The sequence below is a fragment of the Primulina tabacum genome, chromosome 3, assembly GCF_025594145.1.
Source record: "Primulina tabacum isolate GXHZ01 chromosome 3, ASM2559414v2, whole genome shotgun sequence".
NCBI classification, from domain to species: domain Eukaryota; kingdom Viridiplantae; phylum Streptophyta; class Magnoliopsida; order Lamiales; family Gesneriaceae; genus Primulina; species Primulina tabacum.
In genome coordinates, this window is record NC_134552.1 from 12,629,155 (window position 1) to 12,648,675 (window position 19,521).

Below are 19,521 nucleotides of genomic sequence, written 5' to 3' on the forward strand. Positions count from 1 at the left end.
TACTCATGAATCACTTAATAAATTTAAGCTTTAAAAAAAAACCGCCTAGACAACCGCCTAGTCAACCGCCTAGGCCCCGTCTAGTCGCCTAGGCGCTAGGCGGTAGGCTACCGCTTTTTAGAACACTGATTTTTATGATGAATAAATATTGGATGAAAGACTCAAAATTGAGATGATCGAGATAAATCTGTCTGACACATCGACAGAAATTAAAAGAGATTGAATGTCTCGTCTTTTTGTAAGAGCTCACTATAAGCTATCATTCATACGATTGAATATTATTTTTTGATCGAAATTTATTGTCACATATTAGAGAGAGATGAACGACATTGAAAGATCCACCAAACCTTTTAGATTTTAATTAATCAATCAGCTTGTACGTTCATTTGGATAGCGTACAACACCTTGAAGCACGGGCACTCCAAATTTCAGGCTCCTCCAGCGCGCCACCTCTTCTTCGCATCCCCACGATGCCGGTGGCGCTCCAAAGCCTAACCATCCGTCCTCCAGTCGCCGGAACATCGATTTGCCGGCACTGGAGTCTTATTCCTCCTGTTTCGCATTCCGAAATTCCCCGCCGCGAGTCGAGTACCACACCTCTTACTTGGAAGCGCCGTTCATTCACGAGAACACCGAGTATTGGAGCTGCAGTAAAATGCCGTCAGGTTTTTGGGCTCTTCAGCTGTTGCAATTTCGTCGAATTAGATTCAGTGTGGCATACAAACTTGAACCGTGGTAAATTATCTCTGTGGAATGAATTGTCGGTGTGAAATTTCAGGGAGACGGCGATGGAGAATACCGAATGCCTCAGAGTTCGACTCGGGGAGAACCGCTGGCGAAGTTCTTGACCGATAATTTTCTACCATTAGGTATGCTGGAGGTGCATAGATACTTCCTTCACGTTGGATTGTGTTTTAGACTTTAGGACGTGGTAACTTTGTGTATGTGGCAACAGGAGAGTGATAGGCTGAAGCTCTCTTCTTCTTCTTCTTCTTCTTCTTCTTCTTCTTCTTCTAATGCAATTAGTGGATTTTTGGAAGTGGTGAATCAGCAACTGCCTCCCTCCTCGCTGTGCTCTTGCATTAAATTTAACGAGTTTCATCCATAAAAGAAGTTGTGATCTTGCCGCAAAATTCACTTTTTGTATTTTTTTATTTTTGCATGAAAATCTGATGTCACTGATGTCGCATGCAGCACTTGTCTCTGGAGTAGTGTTAGGTTTTGCAAATCCGACCCTTGGCTGTCTTGCTGATAGGTACTATTTATCAAAAGTTAGCACTCTTGGAATATTTCTTATTTCAGGTAAGGCTATGCCGTGATATGAATGCTATTTTATAATTTATTGCCATAATTTGGTTGGCTTAGGTGTTTTTATTGTTTCTGTTATATAGGATTAACACTGGACAATGTTGAAATCAGAGATGCTGTCGAAGCATGGCAAGTTGGACTCTTTGGGCTGGTATGACCTTAAATTCTTGTTCACATATTTCTTTTCCTTTTCAAAGCTTTCTTGTTTCGGCCACAACCGTGTGTACTAGAAACCACCTCTTTATTAATTTTGCAGGAAAGTTGGTGATGACATTATAATTTTAAAAATCCCTTTCTCATGCATCTATAAATAGTGTTATGCAGTCGAAAATCCTTGAACTTTTTATGGGCTCAAAGTCACTGTTCTTCTAGACCTGCACTTACGGAAATGCTACTTCTTATGTGAATTTCATTATGATATATAATGTTTCATGTGGCTATCTAGCAGAAACTCGATGAGAGACTAACCTTGCACCCTTTACAGGTTTCCATTTTATATTTCAGTCCACTAATTTCAAAGATCATCCTGCAGCTCAAGGTCCAACCTCAGGAATTTGTCACAGGTTTGAAAAATAGACTTGCTTTGATGTTGCGAAGTGTCTTTTGGATCAAAGTGAGAAATTCCTAAGGATGATTAGACCTTGCTTGAAAGGTTTCTCTTCTTGGAAGTTCAAGAAGTTTGGGGAGGTTACATGCCATGTCATAGAAGATGGATGAGAGTAATTTATAACAAACTATTTTTCTGCTCTATATGATCCACAAAATTGTCAGTCTTTTAAAGTGTGAACCAAAGCTCAGGTTATGAGTTACTCTTGTTAGCTTCCAGATACAATTGAATTTATTTCAATTAATTTTTCTTTCTATTTGAAATTTACACTACTTCATGTTTATTGTATTCGAAGCTCTATTTCTTTGTTGTAAAAAATAGAAGAAAGTAAATCAGATCTAATAAACATCTAGTGATCCATCTTCTCAATCGATGAACATTTTTGTCCATTATGCGGTAAACTCAAATGGTTGCATATTACCCTTTTCCTGTGCTTTGGAGATATCCTTAATTAGAAGCTTTCTATGTGACAAACTTATAATTATTGCATCATCACGATTTCTTAATGCAAGCAGAATCTGTCTTACCCTGATTCCTCTTTGTCAAATAGCATTTGTACATATTTTGAGATTGGATCTATTATGACAGTCGAGCTTCAGTTGCAACATCTTTCCAACTGTTTTTTGTTTTTTGTGTGTTTTATACGTTTTGATGTAGATCACGTTACGCCTTTTTCATTAATGATGGATTCTGTATTTGTTTTAAATGGTTGTGAATGTTCCAGACATCACTTCCTTTGTGTTTTAAGTTGGATTTTAGCTGTGTGAAGAGCATGAACGAATGGGAAATACAAAATCATCTCCAGTGATATCGGCTAAAAAGATTAGAAGATAAACATAAAGATAAAATAAATGGAAATGAAAAAATAATGTTGACCTTGATTTTCCTTTTTGAGTTAAATGATGTTTTTTTGTTAATATTATTAAGAAGAGAAGTTGAGTTGCTGGGGATTGTCATCCCTTTCCACCTTTTTTATGACCTATGGGGGGTTATTGCTTCTTCAGGAATTGCCATGTTTACCTGTATGCCCACAACATTATCTAGTGGAGTGGCACTGACTCGGGTAAAATGATGCCATGAATTTCCAAAACAATTCTCAAAAGTTTCTCAGACCTGAAGAAAATTTGCTCTTGGTTTAACTGCTGGTTTGATTTGGTGAAACACAGTTAGCTGGAGGGAACTCTGCTCTTGCCCTTGCGATGACTCTGATATCCAATTTATTAGGAATCTTCGTTGTAAGTCATCTCTAAATAATTAAAATTAGTTGTTTTTCACCCATAAAGTCATAATCACTTATAATATATGAGAAATGATTTTCAGTGTTGTGTGTCAGATTCCTTTTTCCATCTCGAAATTCATAGCTTCTGGAATAGGAGTATCAGTTCCCTCAGGGCAGTTGTTGAGAAGCCTGGTTCTTACAATTTTCCTTCCTCTTATATTGGGAAAGGTCAAACTCTACTTTCTTTACGCATGCTAGGAATTTGTTAATGTCTCTTATTTGTTGAAATTATATCAATATTTTACACTGTTATTGTTTTCCTGTTTAATAGACAGGAGATAATTTTATTTAACAGTTGGCGAAACTACGAAAGTAGGACACAATAGGCATGCATTATCTCTACTGGTCGTATAACTCAAATACGCGTCTTTAATGTTTAAAGATTCATCGATCAGGTCTCACCTCAATGTTCTTGTAGGAAAGAAGAGTATGCATAATAATTATGTTCATATGAAGTTTGCTAATCATAGTCCACATATTCTCAAAGACGTTGCAGAACAATTTATGTGACACTTTCTGACCATATGCTCTTATTTCGGGCACGAAATGTTTCAGCACATGAGAGTAATTAAAACACGTTAATTTATTAATGTAAACACGTTGATGTCATTTGTTTGAGATGAGGTTATCATGCATATTTTTCGCAGAAACAAAGGAAGATATTAAAGCTCACACCAATTGACAAGTTATCAATAAATATAATTACTGAGTTTATATTCTGAAATTAAAAAACAAAGGCATATGGGGCTTGACCCCCAATGTTATTCCCAACAGAGCTGGGGAGGCTTATGTACTGTTTGTTCTTTTATTCCATTAAAACTTCCAGTAGACTTCCTTTTTTTTCTCCAAGACCAAAACTCGTGGCCACGGTATATGTAAGGTATATATCTATTACCAACATCAATATAGGTAGTTTTCGTCATACTCTCACAAATTCTTCTGAATCTAATTTGGTCAAAGTACGGACAGTTTTGATAGAGTGATGTAGCTGCCAAAATTAATACTCATAAACTCCATCATGCAAATACTATTTTAAAATCCAATATAAACCTCGACTAACGGTGTTAATTTTTCTCCCCGAAAAACCTTGCTAAAAAGCCAGCTGAGATGAATCATGAAAATTTTCAAATTTATGGCTTGAGTTTTGATCTTATCTTCTTCAAAGTCATGCTTATCTCTTCTATCCTTCAAGGAATCAAGAGGGATAGTTTATGTCAGGGAGAGAGACTAGACTGTGTCTTGGTGATGATTGGAGCTGAATTAATCAAATTTTACTATAACTGAGAGTCACAACTGTAGGGCAGTGGTAAACTGGTACACCATTAGCAATTTGGTAATTGCCAAATACAAAGTACAGTGAGAGGAAGAGGAAATGAAAGAAATTACGTGCTGCTTCTAGAGATTTTTTCCCTGCTTCTAGAGAGTGGAGAGTGTTCAAGGACTAGTTAAAAGTGGCTAGTGAACAAGAGTGTTAGTAGATATTTACCCATGGTTCCTTGACATTCTTCTTCTTATTTCATTTTCTTTTTTATTTCTTGTATGTTGAAAACCATGAACCAATTGAGTTGAGGTTTCTGTCAACCACATCCGAAGTTGACATTCTGAGTAAAGGACACGTACACAATTGCCATTTTTTTGCATTTTCAGTCAGCTTGATCACACCACATAAAATGCGTTTTTGCACGTAAGGACTATCATATGAAAATGATACGTTTTTTAAAATTTGTTTTGGAATCCGCTTATCCATCTCTTTCTTAATCAACAGATTGCTCGAGATTTCTCCAAAGGTAAGATACCACTACCTGTCTTCAGTTAAGCTTATGATCGAAGGACCCATTCTCTTTATTTTCTTACTATATTTTATCTATGTTGGTTCCTTTAAAACAAATATTTGTGCCAGTACTCTGGTCTATTTATGTAAGGTTTGCTCAATTTGATGTTTTAAGTTATAGGGTGAGTGCAGAAATTTTCAGCTTGATCCCAAGCAAGACATTTCTTAACAATAATGCTAAATACCGTATATTAACAGCTGTAAAATTATTATTGACTGTAATCGATTACAATGAATTGATTTCAAACTAGCATATCTGGTAAGCCGTTCATAAACATTGCCTTATTATAAACTCTCAGATGTGTACAGCTTCCATGAAATAATCAAATTGGATTTGATGAATTGGTTGGTGTTTCCTCCTGTGTTCTTTTTCTGAAGACCGGCTTTGATTTTGTGTGCAGTTGACCAATCAAATAGAAAAATATTTGAATGTAGCCTTTTATGCAATGCAATCTGAAAAATGTTGCTCTCTGGCCTGTCAGTACTCCTGAAAACCTGAACTGTAAACTAAATGTTTATCGAGTCTTTCGTAATCATTTCTTCGAACTTATTGATTTGGATCTACTTGATAACTTGCTTTTATGACTTTCAATGCATTCAAGAGGATGCAAGTTGAGTAATAGTTTGTTGCTTTTGACGGTTGTTACATTCTGATGTACTTGTTATGGGATTACAAATTTGTTGCAGGATTGGCAGATTTTGCTGATAGAAATCGCCAGATTTTGGCAAGTATTAGTGCAATCCTCCTGGGCTTGGTAAGATTCAACGTCTGCTCAATCAGCATCTATTGTTTTTGGTGTGATCATTTTTTTGTAAAAGAATTATCAAATTGTCTTTTTGCTAACATCTCTAGTACTGGCCCCATTATTTCTTATTATCGTGTTAGAATGTGGCAATGCAAGTAGCAGAGTCTCATGTAGGGTCTTTCAAGATTTGTAACCACCTTTATGAGATGTGGGAATGATGCTTCATAAAGCTCAATTAAGTTATCATATGGTGCTGCTTTGTGATAAAGGGACTTGGAGTTAGGGAAGTTGAGGTGTTGGCCCTGTCAAGGGGCCCACATCTGAAAATGTTCTGAGAAGTAGGAGCATGATTGTCACTCCTTTTCCCACCTTTCTCTGGCTGACCTAAAAATTAGTACACTGCTCGGATGCATGGCATATTGGCATTAACTTGGAGTTTATAATCCTGATTACATGCCTTCAGGCAGTCTTCTCTGTCATTAAATCAGAATCTTAATGGAAAAGAATACTAATTAATAACTGTCTTATAACTGAATTAAGATAATATATTTTCCAACACCCCACAAGCTTAAGCTTAGAATATTTTATGCTTCAAATAAGACTAGCAATATATAAAGAATTTGAATGTTAATTTACGTGGAGTTAATAACTTTGTCATATATGGAATCATCCATTCGTACTCCTCGAGCACCAACCTTGTGTTATTGCTTCGTATAGAAATCAAGTCCCCAAGAGGCAAGAACATTAATATTCACTCGAAATATATTTTTTCCTGAACAGCCTTAAAGAATTGTGGAAAAGATGTTATGTTCCAAGCTAATCAACTCATGCTAATCAAGTTCCTAAGGAGGATCAATAGCTCACATTTGATATAAATACTCAATAGTTTTTATTATGGAAATATTAATTTTGTTGAAAAGGCTACTTCAGCAACTCAAAGTTGGAGGGGCACTATAATGGGGCTTGGGTAAAACCTTGTTTCTTTTTCTCCTTGGAAATTTTGAAGATGCGAAATCATGTAGGAGAAACTTGGGGAAGTACACAGTATTTATATATTCAAGATACTTCCATCAACTTTTATTGACATGTAAATGGTGAAGACGCTAGCAATATTATAGGCAGATGCGTAAAACTATAAGAAACCATTAATTTCATTTTAACACTAGGATGGTCTTGATTAAGTCCAGTTGAATGAGAAATATATATTCCACACTTGAAATATATTATGTCAATAGATGTTGAGCTTGTATTTATGATAACCAACTGTAATTATAATGGTTTCATCTTACGTGGTGGATTTTCTTTAACGGTATGCTTGGTTGGATCGAAGTGGCTGATGGAGTTGTTGGTGAAGGTACACACATCTCTTTTTAGATTTTCTGAAGGAAAGACGGAGGAAGTGGGAAAGAGGATAGGTAGGGAAACCATCCTCAGGTTTAATTGTCAACCTCCGATGAAATTGTGGAGTCAGAGGTGGTGATTGTCATTGACTCATAAACATGAAAGTGTCCCCTGTTGTTGTCTTGTTGTAACTGTACTTGTTTGTTGCATAATTTATCCAGTTTGTTCTGATAACCTTTTGTTTTTGTCTATGTCCTTTTATTCCCCGATGGATCATTTTCTGTATTTTTAAAGCTTTGAATTGTTTTTGTTTTTATATTTGCAATTTTGACTTCAGACATTTTACTTGGTTGATTGGCTGTAGATTTTACTCAGCTATTCATTGGAATACTTTTCTGAACTTATCTGATATATATATTTCCACTTGGAAAATAGTTCCATGTTTGATCTTTGTTCTTGTGTAGGTTCCTTGGATGCAAGTCAGCAAGTCAAGATCATTGCTTTTAATGGTGAAGCCAGAAAATTTTCTTGTTGCTGTTGTGCTGGGAGTGTATGTTTCTTCTTCTGTTTTCATTTTTCCTCGAATCATAATAACATACTGGTTATTTGGTATAATTTTTCTACAATTCGGACCTCTCACAAATATTGTGCCAGAGCAATTCACATTTCGTGACCTTAGAATTCATTTGATCAGCCTCACTGAACTTTGAGCTAGCTGCATCAGCTAATAGAATTTACTAATGCATGCAGGCTTCTGCATGGAATTCTATTTATTTTCAACGCTTTGGCGATACAAGTGTTTTCACTAATTTCTAATGGTAAATCAACTTTTGTGAAGAAAGAAAATGCCAGTGCTCTTCTCCTAGTCACGAGTCAGGTAAAGTACTGCGTTGTGCTTAAAATTTTGATTAGAAAGATATATCTTGTCCTTGGCATTTTAACAATCTACGGACAAAAGCAGACATATTCATTTTTAACTAACAAATTGTCGATTTATAATTGATTTTAGTGTGCTTGTGTTAACTAGAATGCTATGCGTTGTTATGTGCTGTGTGTTGCAGAAAACATTGCCTGTGTTGGTAGCAGTTGTTGAGCAGCTAGGTGGTTCTCTTGGTGAATCTGGCTTGCTGATTCTTCCATGTGTTGCAGCTCATTTAAACCAGGTAAGCCATTTACTTACGCGTGGAACGTGTTTCTCCCACTCATGGTTGCTTCATGAGCATAAATCGATTGTTGTTTTGTAGATCATCATTGATTCATTTTTAGTGGGTCTCTGGAAAAAAAAAGAGGATGCACTTGGCAATATCAAGGTTGCATAAGATTTGTTTCTATAACCTCGCGAACATTTTATACAAATCGAATTTGTAAAGATTTTAGTAACAAACATGGCATTCATTGATGTCTGGACAATTGGTGGGTATATCAAAGCAAGTCTAAAAATTATGGGCTTTTTTGTTTTATTTAATGTTATTTTTAATTTCTGGTTTTATTTTTTTCCCCCTAGCTTCAGGGCTTATTGGGTTCGGTCGACCCTACCCCTGCGGGCACTGCCTGCAGGGGTCGATCCAACGGCTCGGATTTTTTCGAGCCAATTTTTTTTTTTTTTTTACATGGAGGTGGGCCCGGATCACTCATGTGGAGTGATCCGGGCCGTTCAGTGCCTGCACGGGTAGGATGAAACAAACCGGCTTATTGTACTTGCCTTGTGATATGATCTCCCGGTGAATTAAAGAATATTTGCTATATAACGTAGCTTCATGATTCTCCATTTGGATAGCTTGATATTTCAGGTTCTTACCAATGAGAGGATCAAGTCTTGAAATTCCCCATAGGTGTCTCCCAATTAATTTTATAAAAAGTTAAATTTTGCAGACTTGCTCCTTCAAAAAAAAAAAAAACAAAACAAAACAAAATTGCAGATTGGCCAATTAAGAAAAGTTTGAATTAAAAAAATAAAATTCAACAAAATAGGAGATCAATAAATTAAAACGAATCTTTATAAATACCAAACGGTTGCTATAACAATTTATCTTCTTACCGCGGCTGCCCGGCATTATAGCAACTCGACGGTAATTTCAATTCCGTGCTTGGCAAGTGGTGAAATAGCAACTTTATTTTTTAACGAAAGCAATGACCATCTCATATCAGAAGGTAGCAAAATTTGCAACACAACCCAAACTATTCGATCCTGAAACCAGACCCGACATCCACCCCAAACGGTTTCAAAACCGCAATTAACTTACTTCTCATAAGCATTAAACATAGCAACAAGGCGTCGGTTAAACCTCTACGAACAACACGAAAGATGCAAAAATAAAGAATCCTGCTATAAAATCAAGAAGCGCTATTTATCAACACCACTTTTCCTTTTTATGTTACACGCAGCAATGAATGCATAAAAGCGTGGTCAATCACACAACGCCATCGGCTTCACATTTGATGTCAGTACCTTCTGACTAATACAAGTACTCTTGATCTACACTTCTTGCCCTCCAAAACTTCACTACTTATGAAAAATATAAACTGCAACAAGAATGGAACCTTTGTTTCAAGAACATGATTAAGATCTAGAAGATCAAATGGAGCTCCTGCAGCTAATATCTTCGTATGGATATTCATCAGTTAGTGGTACGTAGCAACCTTTCTGAAAAATACAACTATACCATTGACGTGTTCACTTCTTCCTGTTCTTATTTCTATTTGCTTTTATAAACTTTCGAGTTGACTTGTCACCACCACCACTGCCTAATGAGAAACTTCCACCAGATCCCTGAAATGGAGATGGGTTCTGTGGAGTAACTTGATTTTGTTGTCCGCCAAATGAGAAGGGATTCACTGATGATGCAGCTGTTGATCCAAACATGAAGCCAGATGGTGATGGAGAGACAGCTGGTTGACCAAATACAGGAATAGAAGGGGCAGAATACTGCACCGGATCCTCAGCCATGCTATCGTCTGTATTCATTTGGTCACCATTTCCTGGAGAAGCTGCAGAACTAGAAGGTAGTTTCCCAAACATCGGTTGGGAAATATTTGGAGGCGTTGAAGACATGGATGGAGAAGCATCACCAAATGAAAAAATAGGACCGGATGAACTGGTGGTTGAATTAAAAATTGAAGAATTAGAACTTGTAGGAGCAAAGGTAGCTGAAGCTGCACCATAAGAAAATCCCTTAAAGGGAGAAGTAGAAGTAGTAGAACCAAATACATTAGAAGGGGTATTGGAGCTTAAGAAGTTACTAGCTGAAGAGGGAGCCGAAGAGCTAGCACCAAACTTAAATACATCAGAAGCACCACTGCTGAAAGAGCTAGCAGTGTTAGGGACTGAAGAGGGAGCCGAAGAGCTGGCACCAAACTTAAATATCCCAGAAGCATCACTGCTGAAAGAGCTAGTGGTATTAGAAACTGAAGACATAACAGAACTCCCAGTAAATCTGAATAAACTCTTTGCTGGCTCACTACTGGAAGCAACAACAATGGAATCTGATGAAGAGGCTGAAGAATTAAAGCTAAAAATTTGGTGTTGAGTAAACTGAGAATTGAATGAGGAACTGCCAAAAGAAATGCTGCTATTCATATTTGAGGATGGTACAAATACAGATGAAACAGATTGTGTTGATGTGCTTTGTGAGACATTTTCAACACCAGACACCAAAAATTTATTGGCACCGGCAAAAGGAGAACCTTGAAGATCACGCGCACTTGAGTAATAGGTTGAAGTATCAAATCCCGAAGTGCCACTTCCAGAGTTGCCCGCCGCGAATGAGGCAACAGCAGAATGCTTTCCACTTGAGAAGACGAAATTTGGTTCTTTCTCAGCTTTGGTTTTCAAATCAACTAATGCTGAATCATTGGCAGTCAATGCTGCTGAAACTGTATCATTGGCAGTTAATGCTGCTGAAACTGTAGTGGTTGGATCTACAAAGGCACCAAATGCAGCAACAGGTCCACCTAAAACTGAAGGTGCCACATTTGACCCAAAAAGGTTTCCACTGATAGCGGCTGAAGTGCTACTGCCATTCCCATTAGAGCCAAAGCTTGCAATGCTGGTCGAAGGGTTACATAAACTAGAGCTAGCTGTGGATATTTGATTGGCATCACAAGCAGAAATTGCAGTTAATGACACTGCAGGGGAACTTAAAACAAGTGGCCCATTCAATGCAGTGGAAGGTACAGTATGTGATTTTCCATTTGCATCTCCAGCCTTCAGTGGATGCAGAATATCACTTTGATCTGACTTCGGAATTACCAACTGTGAGCCAGTTGCAGAAGGAAGAAAAGTAACCAAGCTGCACGTGCAGGTACAAAAATTAAAACAATGATAACATGGCATGTGCTAATGTTAAAACAATAAAGACCACGTTATCCTAGTTTTAGCTCAAATATTTCTAATTAAAAGAACCATACCTTACCAACCAGGTTGTATACAATGCGGCATCAGTCCCCATAAACCTTAAAGTTAACCACCTTACCAAATGGGGTATTGCAGTTTGTTTGCCAAGTTGAGAATGGCATCATCGTTCAATAGAATGATACCTTAATATGGTTACCAGTAAACAAGACCAGGCAATACTAATTTAAAGCTTCAAGCAAGGTTGGCTTACTTCTTCTACAGGGCATCTAGTTCCATGACCGAAAATGGACACAACAAGATAAAGGTCTCAAACTAAAGTTGGAAAAGTCGATAAATTCTTATAGATCATTTGAGCCACTCTTAGCCCAATAATTGCCATTTCAAAAGTTGGGAAAAAGCGGATAAAAATACAAATATATGAGCAGGGCATATCCAAATTCCTAGTTCTAAAAAGTGCACGTCATGGGCACAGGGAGAAAAGATAATAAATTGCTTTCACTGACTAACCCGCTGAAGTTTTCTGATTTCAACACTGTCACTCCGTTGCTTGATCCAGAAGGCAATGGGGGAAATTTATCAACAGTTCTGGAGCTAAAGTGAGACGAGGGAGGCAAATCCTTGGTTCCCTTTAGTTTGCCAAACAAATCAACTGAATGAGGATTAACTTCAGATTGGATAGCTGCACTTAAAGGAGGGAAAACGGTGCCACAATTTCCTAGTCCAATCATGTGCCCACCAAGAGTACCGTTTTCAGTTGTTTTGTTTGAAATATGCCCTGAAGGAATTATAGCTTTTGGTTGATTATTTGCTTTCAGAAGCATGGGTTCTTTGGTAACTGAGGCACCATTGTCAACAAAAGGAATGTCATTTAGTATTTTTCCTACAGCCAATTGTCCAGATGCAATCTCATAACAATCGATGTCATCATCCTGAATCATTAAAAAAGCCATCAAATAAAGAATCATAATTTCGATTTAATGAATGTAAAATAAAATGAAACTTAATTACGATTTAAGCTGTTGGAAGGTGGAACGTTACATATGTTAACTAAGGAGGATGAATATGCACAACGACAGGACATGCACCAGAGAGAAATTGTACACTTGATTTAAACTGTGAAATTAATCTCTGATTGCTGCTACATCATGCAATTCAAATGATACTAAATCGAATGAAAGTAGAATAACTAATGCATAAGTCAAAGAAACACCTACCTCTTGTGCACTCATCCTAAAAGCTCTCTCCTCAAGAGGAGGTTGAGCTACACCATTTTTAACAATAAAATGAACAGTTTCACTATCAGGCCCAGGAGCTTTTAATGACTCCACAATATCGTTCTTCATTGCAGTGGACGTATTCTCCATTTTTTGACCATCTTGAAAATTGAGAAGCAACTGCGGGGAAACAACATCCTCCTTGATCTTTACAGCTTGTCCGCCAAGCATGCTGGAAGTCAATCTAAGAGGGGATTTATCCCGCAACTTAACTAACTTAGATTCTGGTGACTTTTCCTTCGGAGTCAACTTTTCAAGATGCTGCAAAATTCTAGCAGCCACCTCACTGGATCTGGAAGGGACATGAGTATAATAACTTGCACTTGGGTTGCTGTCATCCTGATTCTCCCCAACAGTTTTTGAGACAGTATTCTTTGGTTTAACATTTAATGGTAGCTTCTGTTTTGAAGACACAAGCACAGAACCAGAACCACTTTCCACTCCACTGGCAGTAACAGAAGTTTTAGAAGCTAATAGGTTAGGTTTCTGTTTGATTCTCCGAATGGGACCAACAGATCCAAGATCATCATCCAATACTGAATTCTTCCGCTTTAAGACCTGATATACAATATTGATGACTTTATAAATAAAAACAACATACTAAAAAAGTATTACCTCCCGAATTCACATTACTACATGTCCATTCATACCAAGGGTTTAGACTCAAATTTTTCATTCTGCTCCACTAGCGAATGATATGATGACATTGATGACCCAGCATTACAAATATTAGTAAATCGAATTCCCTGAAATGACCATAACAAGGGGAAGAATGAACACCAGAAAATAAAATATTGCTTTTGCAGAAAAAAATAGTAAATTATATTGAACCTTTTGTATAGAATATGGATGAATTCTGGAATATGGGGTGCGGGCCATGCTGTAAATAGCCAGTCTTCCTTGAGACTTCGGCATTACAAAACCATTTTCTGAAACACCAAAACAAGCAGAAGATTACATCATCAATCAGATGTTCGATGATTTGGTAAAAAGTAAAACATTACAAAGCAATCATGTATAGTTCCCACCTGCTAAACTTTGTGTCCCTAACATTGACGGAGATGCTTTGGAAGGTCTACTGCCCATGTAAGCTTTTGCTAGTTCAGCAGGAGAAGCCAGATCATCCTCAATGACCTGGAGAGTTTTTATATCATAAAATTCAGACTTTGCTACCTTGAAAACTTGAAGATAATTGATAGAAGCTACAAACTTCATCGATAAACAACATAAATACAAGAGATCACCACTAGCAGGTTTTTTCGGAAAACTTTATTTAGCTAACTTGCAGCTCGTGCTACAATCTGACGTGCACTAAACACAAATAAGAATATGAATAGTGAGGTGTTCATCTTAATCTTACTCTAGAATTGATAATAGGAGCTGACACAACTCCTTGAGATATATCTCCCTCATTTATGTTTTTTTCCAATGGACCACTGGCAATTGGATGCCTTCCAGAATCTGATACCACCTTCTCAGTTCTTCGACTTTCAACTCTGAAAGAAGATTCTACAGCCCTTGATTGCAATAGTTCTATCAAATGGTCAACCTCCGACCTGCAAAAACAAAGTCACATGCTGATAGTTAGCAAAACTTTAAAAAAACAAACTAAATAGGAAGGATTACTTGAGCACTTCGTATACTATATCAGAAGAAAATTGAATTCTGCGGTAATCCCACCTGAATAAAATAAATTCAATTATTCAATTCACAAACAAAGACGATTCTATGGACTGATTCCTACACTATGAAAATTGAACCTTAAAAGCTACATCACAGACATATATATTGACAACCAACATCAGTGATTGCCATTTCACCTTAATACACCAACAGTTTCCCAGTTCGGGGATTACTGTAATACAACAATTGTTGAATCTCAAGGCAAAATTCAAGTAAAATAGGAAAAATGAGAAATTAGAAACCCAACCCACATAAGCAAAAAATAGGTAAAAAATGCAATGCTTAAAACAATATTAAACAACTAGCAAAGCAGACACGGCATCTGAAAACAATAGAAGAAGTTCGGGATTAAAAAACAGAACATGGAGAAATGAAGGAAAATATAAGATAAAGAAAACTGCAGAAAGGTAAGTGTTTACAAGAATAAATGGTGCGAGAAAAAAGTAACAGGCACTAAATGCTGATACAATCTTGTGACAATCGGTACACTTTCCACCGTGAGCAACTCTCACAGCTTAGAATGCAGAAAGCTTCAAATAGTTTGAACAACTAGCAAGTAAATATTCCTTAATCATGGATGAGAATAAACTAAAACCTTACCTGCTGAAGGTCTTCTGCTTCAGCACTTGCTCAAGTTCAGAGATCCCACTGCCACTTGAACTATTTAATGGCTGGGTTAATTCACCACCTTTAGACTTTTGTGCGCCACTTTGATCCTTCGATAATCGGAGAAATTTTATTATAGCCAACGTCAGATTTTAATACCAAAAAAGAATCGTATTATGTAGGATAGATTGGACTAAATTAAGTACATGGGAAATATTTAGTTGCTAGTGACAACTAAAATTCAATTATCCATGTGTATTTTGTGCATATTTCAAAAATAGCGCCGAACCCCAAGAGCGCACAGGAACTACACTCCCACTAAATAATGCTGCATTTTAGCATGGAATCAAATGCGTATGTTCAAATTTTAAATGTAGATTTGTATAATTAGATGTCCTGAACAATATATGTTGAAGAACTGGATCATTGGAAGTCAGAACCCACCAAGCACTAGACGCTTCAAACATTTCAACGCTAATTTCTGCCAAATGTAAACTTAGATGCTTTGGACACATGATATTTGTATAACTGTTTAATTAACTGTTTTATTATTATACAATAAATTATTGATCCTCAAATAGAATCCCTTCACCTTTTCCAGAATTGCCCTCGAGTCAGAACAGCAATAGGCAGAAACCTCTAGAGATATAAATAAATAAGGTCATCCTCTCTGGCAGAACTTGTCTCGCAGTTGTAAAAAGGTATATTAAAAACTATCAGCGGTGGCCCTTCAAAAAAAACTATCAGTGGTGAGGAGCTGAGAGACACACTGTTCTTTAAATCCATGTTCTCTGTATTTACAAAAAATTTCCACACACACATACAGAGTCACACACACACATATAATATATATTAGAATTAAAAGAGATGGTTTAATTGTTTAAATTACACATCAAATATGTAAATCACAAATATACAAACAAGATGCCATAAAAAATATTGCTTAAAAGAAAAATACATAAACTTACATTAGAAACTACCTCATGAGGCTCATCAATCAAGTCACCATTTACCTCTGTTTACATCACAAGATAAAGTAAATCAGTCAAGTTTAGCCTACATCATGTCGAACAAATGGGCATTAGTAATGGGAGACGTGTTCTTAAAGTTTTGAAACAAAAAAACTTTTGATTTGAAGGCCAACATTTATATCTATGATTCTTATACTTTAATGTCATATAATTTACATGTTTATTAATTTGATTTATTAACAATGGTTGTATATCATGTAACACATCACAGAAATTGAAGTAAATACAGACAACTCATGGAAATTGCCATATTACCAATAAATCACCACAAACAACACAGAAAAGGCATACAAACTTTTTTCCCTCTGAAACAGAGTAGTATAGCAATTTAAATTGGGACTGGATTCCTCGTTCAAATATGACACGTAAAAAAAGGAACTAAAAAATTGTATTAATCAACAAGAATAAATCTTTAGGAGACCTAGCACAAACATGTCAGTATACACCGATCAATCGCAAGCTCCATGAAAAATGCATGTGTCAACGTTACATATATGTCAATGTGTGTGTGTGTGTGTGTTCCAATGGCATGTTCTTTAACAAAATATACAGGCTTTTATAAGTTAAATATACTTAAATGACATGCAGTAATTGAATAAAATGCTGATGAATGCACAACAAAAACCCTCGATCAAAACTCGAAACCAAATACGTGCTTGTGAAACAAGCTCAACAAAAGAAAACATAAATATCGGTTAAACAAACACACAGTTGACGTAGAACCTGTAGGCTGTGGAGGATTCGGAGGAAGGCGTTTGCGAAAAACTGAGGCGAAGAAGCGGGAGGCACCGTAGTTTATAAGCTTGTATGCAGGGTCCACCACAAGCTTCGCGAACAGGCTACCGCTATTGTTTCTACCATTGTCATAACTATTAATTCCTCGCGCAGAGGCGGGGGGGCGATCGTAAGGCGTAGTTGGGCGGTGCACTCTACGAAAAGGAATTTTACGAAACTTACCCCCAGCACCGGAAGTGGCGGCAGCGGCAGCGGCTTCGGCTTCGCCTGATGTTGCCATTTGATGATTGAAGCTCGCGCAGTACAGGAAATATAGAGGGAAAAAAGTGTGGAGAGGGAAATTGAAGGCGAATATTAGGGTTCTCAATTTGGGGAAAGAGCAGGCGTGGTATCTCCCTAAATTTGAAAGTGGGATTCTTCCATAATAACCAACTTTGCTGCATTAAATTAAATTAAAATCATATTTCGCACAATTAACAATCACACTTGTCTGCTCACTCAAGTTAACTTTTATACAAACAGAAATAATATTTTTTGTTTGATTTGAAATTTTAAATTTTGTTATGTTATTCATTTTAGTTTATCGAAATCTTGTCCACCCTCCATTTGGCAATATTAATTTTATCCAAAAAAAATAAAAAGAAGTCAAATTGTGTAATCTTTTTTTTCAATTTAAAAAACAATATTTACGAATCACGGGTGTTTGCATAATCGATTCTTTTATAAAACATATTTTTTATTGTATGTTCTTATATTTGTGTTCGTTGTCCTCTCATTCAAATTTGTGTTTACTCGTACACATCTATCGATTTAGTAAAAAAATCTCTTACTTGTACGGGTTTACATCATTGCTAAACTTTTTTTTAATAAAATAAAACAAAAAAGAGTGCCATAATATTTATATCGTACATCCAACCGCCTCCACCTACCTGAACATTTTACCTACACACAAAGACAGTACGGTGAAAAATCGACGTCAGAAGTATATTGTTTCATTCACTAATAATAATTGTTGAGATTTTCTTCCGTGGTTGGTTGATGCATCTCGAAGAAAGTGGTAAGCTTTCGTTACCACTGATTCAATTTTACTCGTTTTGCTGGATTTCAGTGTCGTGCTCGAGAAATATTATATTCAGTCTCATTAGCTCAAAGTTTCTGATTTATTATCGAGAATTGAAGATCTCGGATCTGTGAACCTAGTGTTGCTTAATTTTGTTTTATTGCGTGCCACCGATTTATTTTCGACATAATATTAAATTAAAGGAATAATTTAAGTAATTCAACTTATTGAAGTATATGGAACAAGACATCGAAAGGGTATTTGTAATAGAGATACCAATCGTTTGATGTGTTATTTTGTTATGTTTTTCATGGTTTCTGGATGTAAACAACAATATGATAGAATTAGTCTCGGATAGTAGAATTGCTGAACTAAGGGGAGTGTTGTTAGTCGTTTTGCTCTATTTTACAATTGATATATATTTATTTCCACTCATTTTGTTAGAAAACCTAGAAACATGGTTTAATTGGTCAAGAGGAAAATAGATCACTCGAAAAGGCAAGTCACGTCACTTTACTCTTGGATAGAATATGGGCATTAGGGATATAAACGAATCAAACCGTTTGTGAGCTATTCGAAGTTCGACTCGATAAAAGCTCGTTTGAGCTCGTTTAATGAGGCTCGTTAAGATTAACCAAACAAAACTCAAGTTTTACAGTATTCGGCTCGTTAGCACGTGAACATGTTCGTTGGTAAGTTCGTGAGTAATCTTTTAGATGAAAAAAATAATAGTTTTGAAATTTGATTTATTGATTTTACATATTATTTATGAAATATATAGAAAAATCTATTAAATTTATTTATTATAATAAATTTACAAATTTTAATAAGAATAATATATTTTTCTTTAAATATATAATTTACTTTTTAATTAATTTAATGAAAATTTAAATGTATAATTCATATTTATTAAGCTTGTTTAGGCTTGATAAAGGCTTGAATAAGCTCGTGAGCCATGCATATATTCGTTAAATAAAGCTCGAGATCGGCTTGATTATAAACGAACTAAGCTCAAACATTCAAGAGTTCGGCTCGGCTCGACTCGATTACATCCCTAATGGGCATTAAATACTTACTAAATCTGTACTTATTTTCTTCTTTCTGCACTAAATTACCTTGGCTGCATAAATTGACTGAGTGACTCAGCAGGTTCATCCAACAAAATGTTAGGTGGTTCGACAGTGGCAGAACATGAAAAGAAGCTGCTGGCCGAAATTTCAAATTTACAAAGAATGAGCTTTTTGCCACTCAACAAGAAGTTTGTCGAGAGGTGCAACATTCATTGTTTGATTGATCTTGTTCTTTCGTTGATATTTAAACCTCAATACTTAGTATTTACCTGAAATACGTTAAATTGCCTTGCTTTCAGGTCAATACTTTTTCTGCAACAGCAAAATTGAAATCCTCCATGCTCCTTGAGAGTTAGACCCAACTTCTACTAAATTAAGGCAGATTAACTTCGATTTGCTACAATTTTCTTGAAGATTGCTTATTCTTGAATTAAACCCACTTAATCATCTTTCTTGTTTCATAGACCTCAAGTACCTGTGAGAAATTTTTATTTTGTATATGAGAAATCTGAACTTTCAAATTTTCGCTAAAGATTAGAAAATTAGATCAGAGGCCTCAGTTTGTTTGATTTGTCTTAACATCCATTCATTTTTTA

General features: G+C 36.2%; 2 protein-coding genes and 1 long non-coding RNA gene across 4 annotated transcripts; 1 reads left to right on the plus strand and 2 right to left on the minus strand.

The window, feature by feature from the left end:
* Positions 1 to 339: 339 nt before the first annotated feature.
* Positions 340 to 8,572, plus strand: LOC142540463 (putative sodium/metabolite cotransporter BASS4, chloroplastic). The gene is made up of 14 exons (XM_075646630.1): positions 340 to 665; positions 779 to 869; positions 1,195 to 1,302; positions 1,392 to 1,459; positions 1,793 to 1,871; positions 2,920 to 2,978; positions 3,082 to 3,150; positions 3,249 to 3,362; positions 4,960 to 4,981; positions 5,713 to 5,780; positions 7,577 to 7,662; positions 7,863 to 7,989; positions 8,174 to 8,275; positions 8,357 to 8,572. Exons 1-14 carry the CDS (start codon positions 471 to 473, stop codon positions 8,429 to 8,431), a joined length of 1,263 nt encoding a protein of 420 aa, XP_075502745.1. The 5' UTR covers positions 340 to 470; the 3' UTR covers positions 8,432 to 8,572.
* LOC142540464 (uncharacterized) lies at positions 8,366 to 8,877 on the minus strand. The gene is made up of 2 exons (XR_012819103.1): positions 8,794 to 8,877; positions 8,366 to 8,616 (listed from the first exon to the last, which is right to left on the minus strand). It is a non-coding gene; the product is annotated as an uncharacterized LOC142540464 (long non-coding RNA).
* An 803-nt stretch (positions 8,878 to 9,680) lies between these two features.
* Positions 9,681 to 17,204, minus strand: LOC142540465 (nuclear pore complex protein NUP1-like). Of its 2 annotated transcripts, none has more exons than XM_075646632.1 (10): positions 16,784 to 17,204; positions 16,010 to 16,044; positions 15,024 to 15,139; positions 14,101 to 14,296; positions 13,769 to 13,874; positions 13,572 to 13,669; positions 13,391 to 13,486; positions 12,681 to 13,298; positions 11,974 to 12,395; positions 9,681 to 11,401 (listed from the first exon to the last, which is right to left on the minus strand). In XM_075646632.1, the coding sequence occupies exons 1-10, from the start codon at positions 17,073 to 17,075 to the stop codon at positions 9,787 to 9,789; spliced, it is 3,594 nt and encodes a 1,197-aa protein (XP_075502747.1). In that variant the 5' UTR covers positions 17,076 to 17,204; the 3' UTR covers positions 9,681 to 9,786. The 2 variants fall into 2 exon arrangements, with proteins under 2 accessions (XP_075502747.1, XP_075502746.1); XM_075646631.1 differs by having other exon boundaries at positions 15,998 to 16,044.
* Positions 17,205 to 19,521: the final 2,317 nt, after the last annotated feature.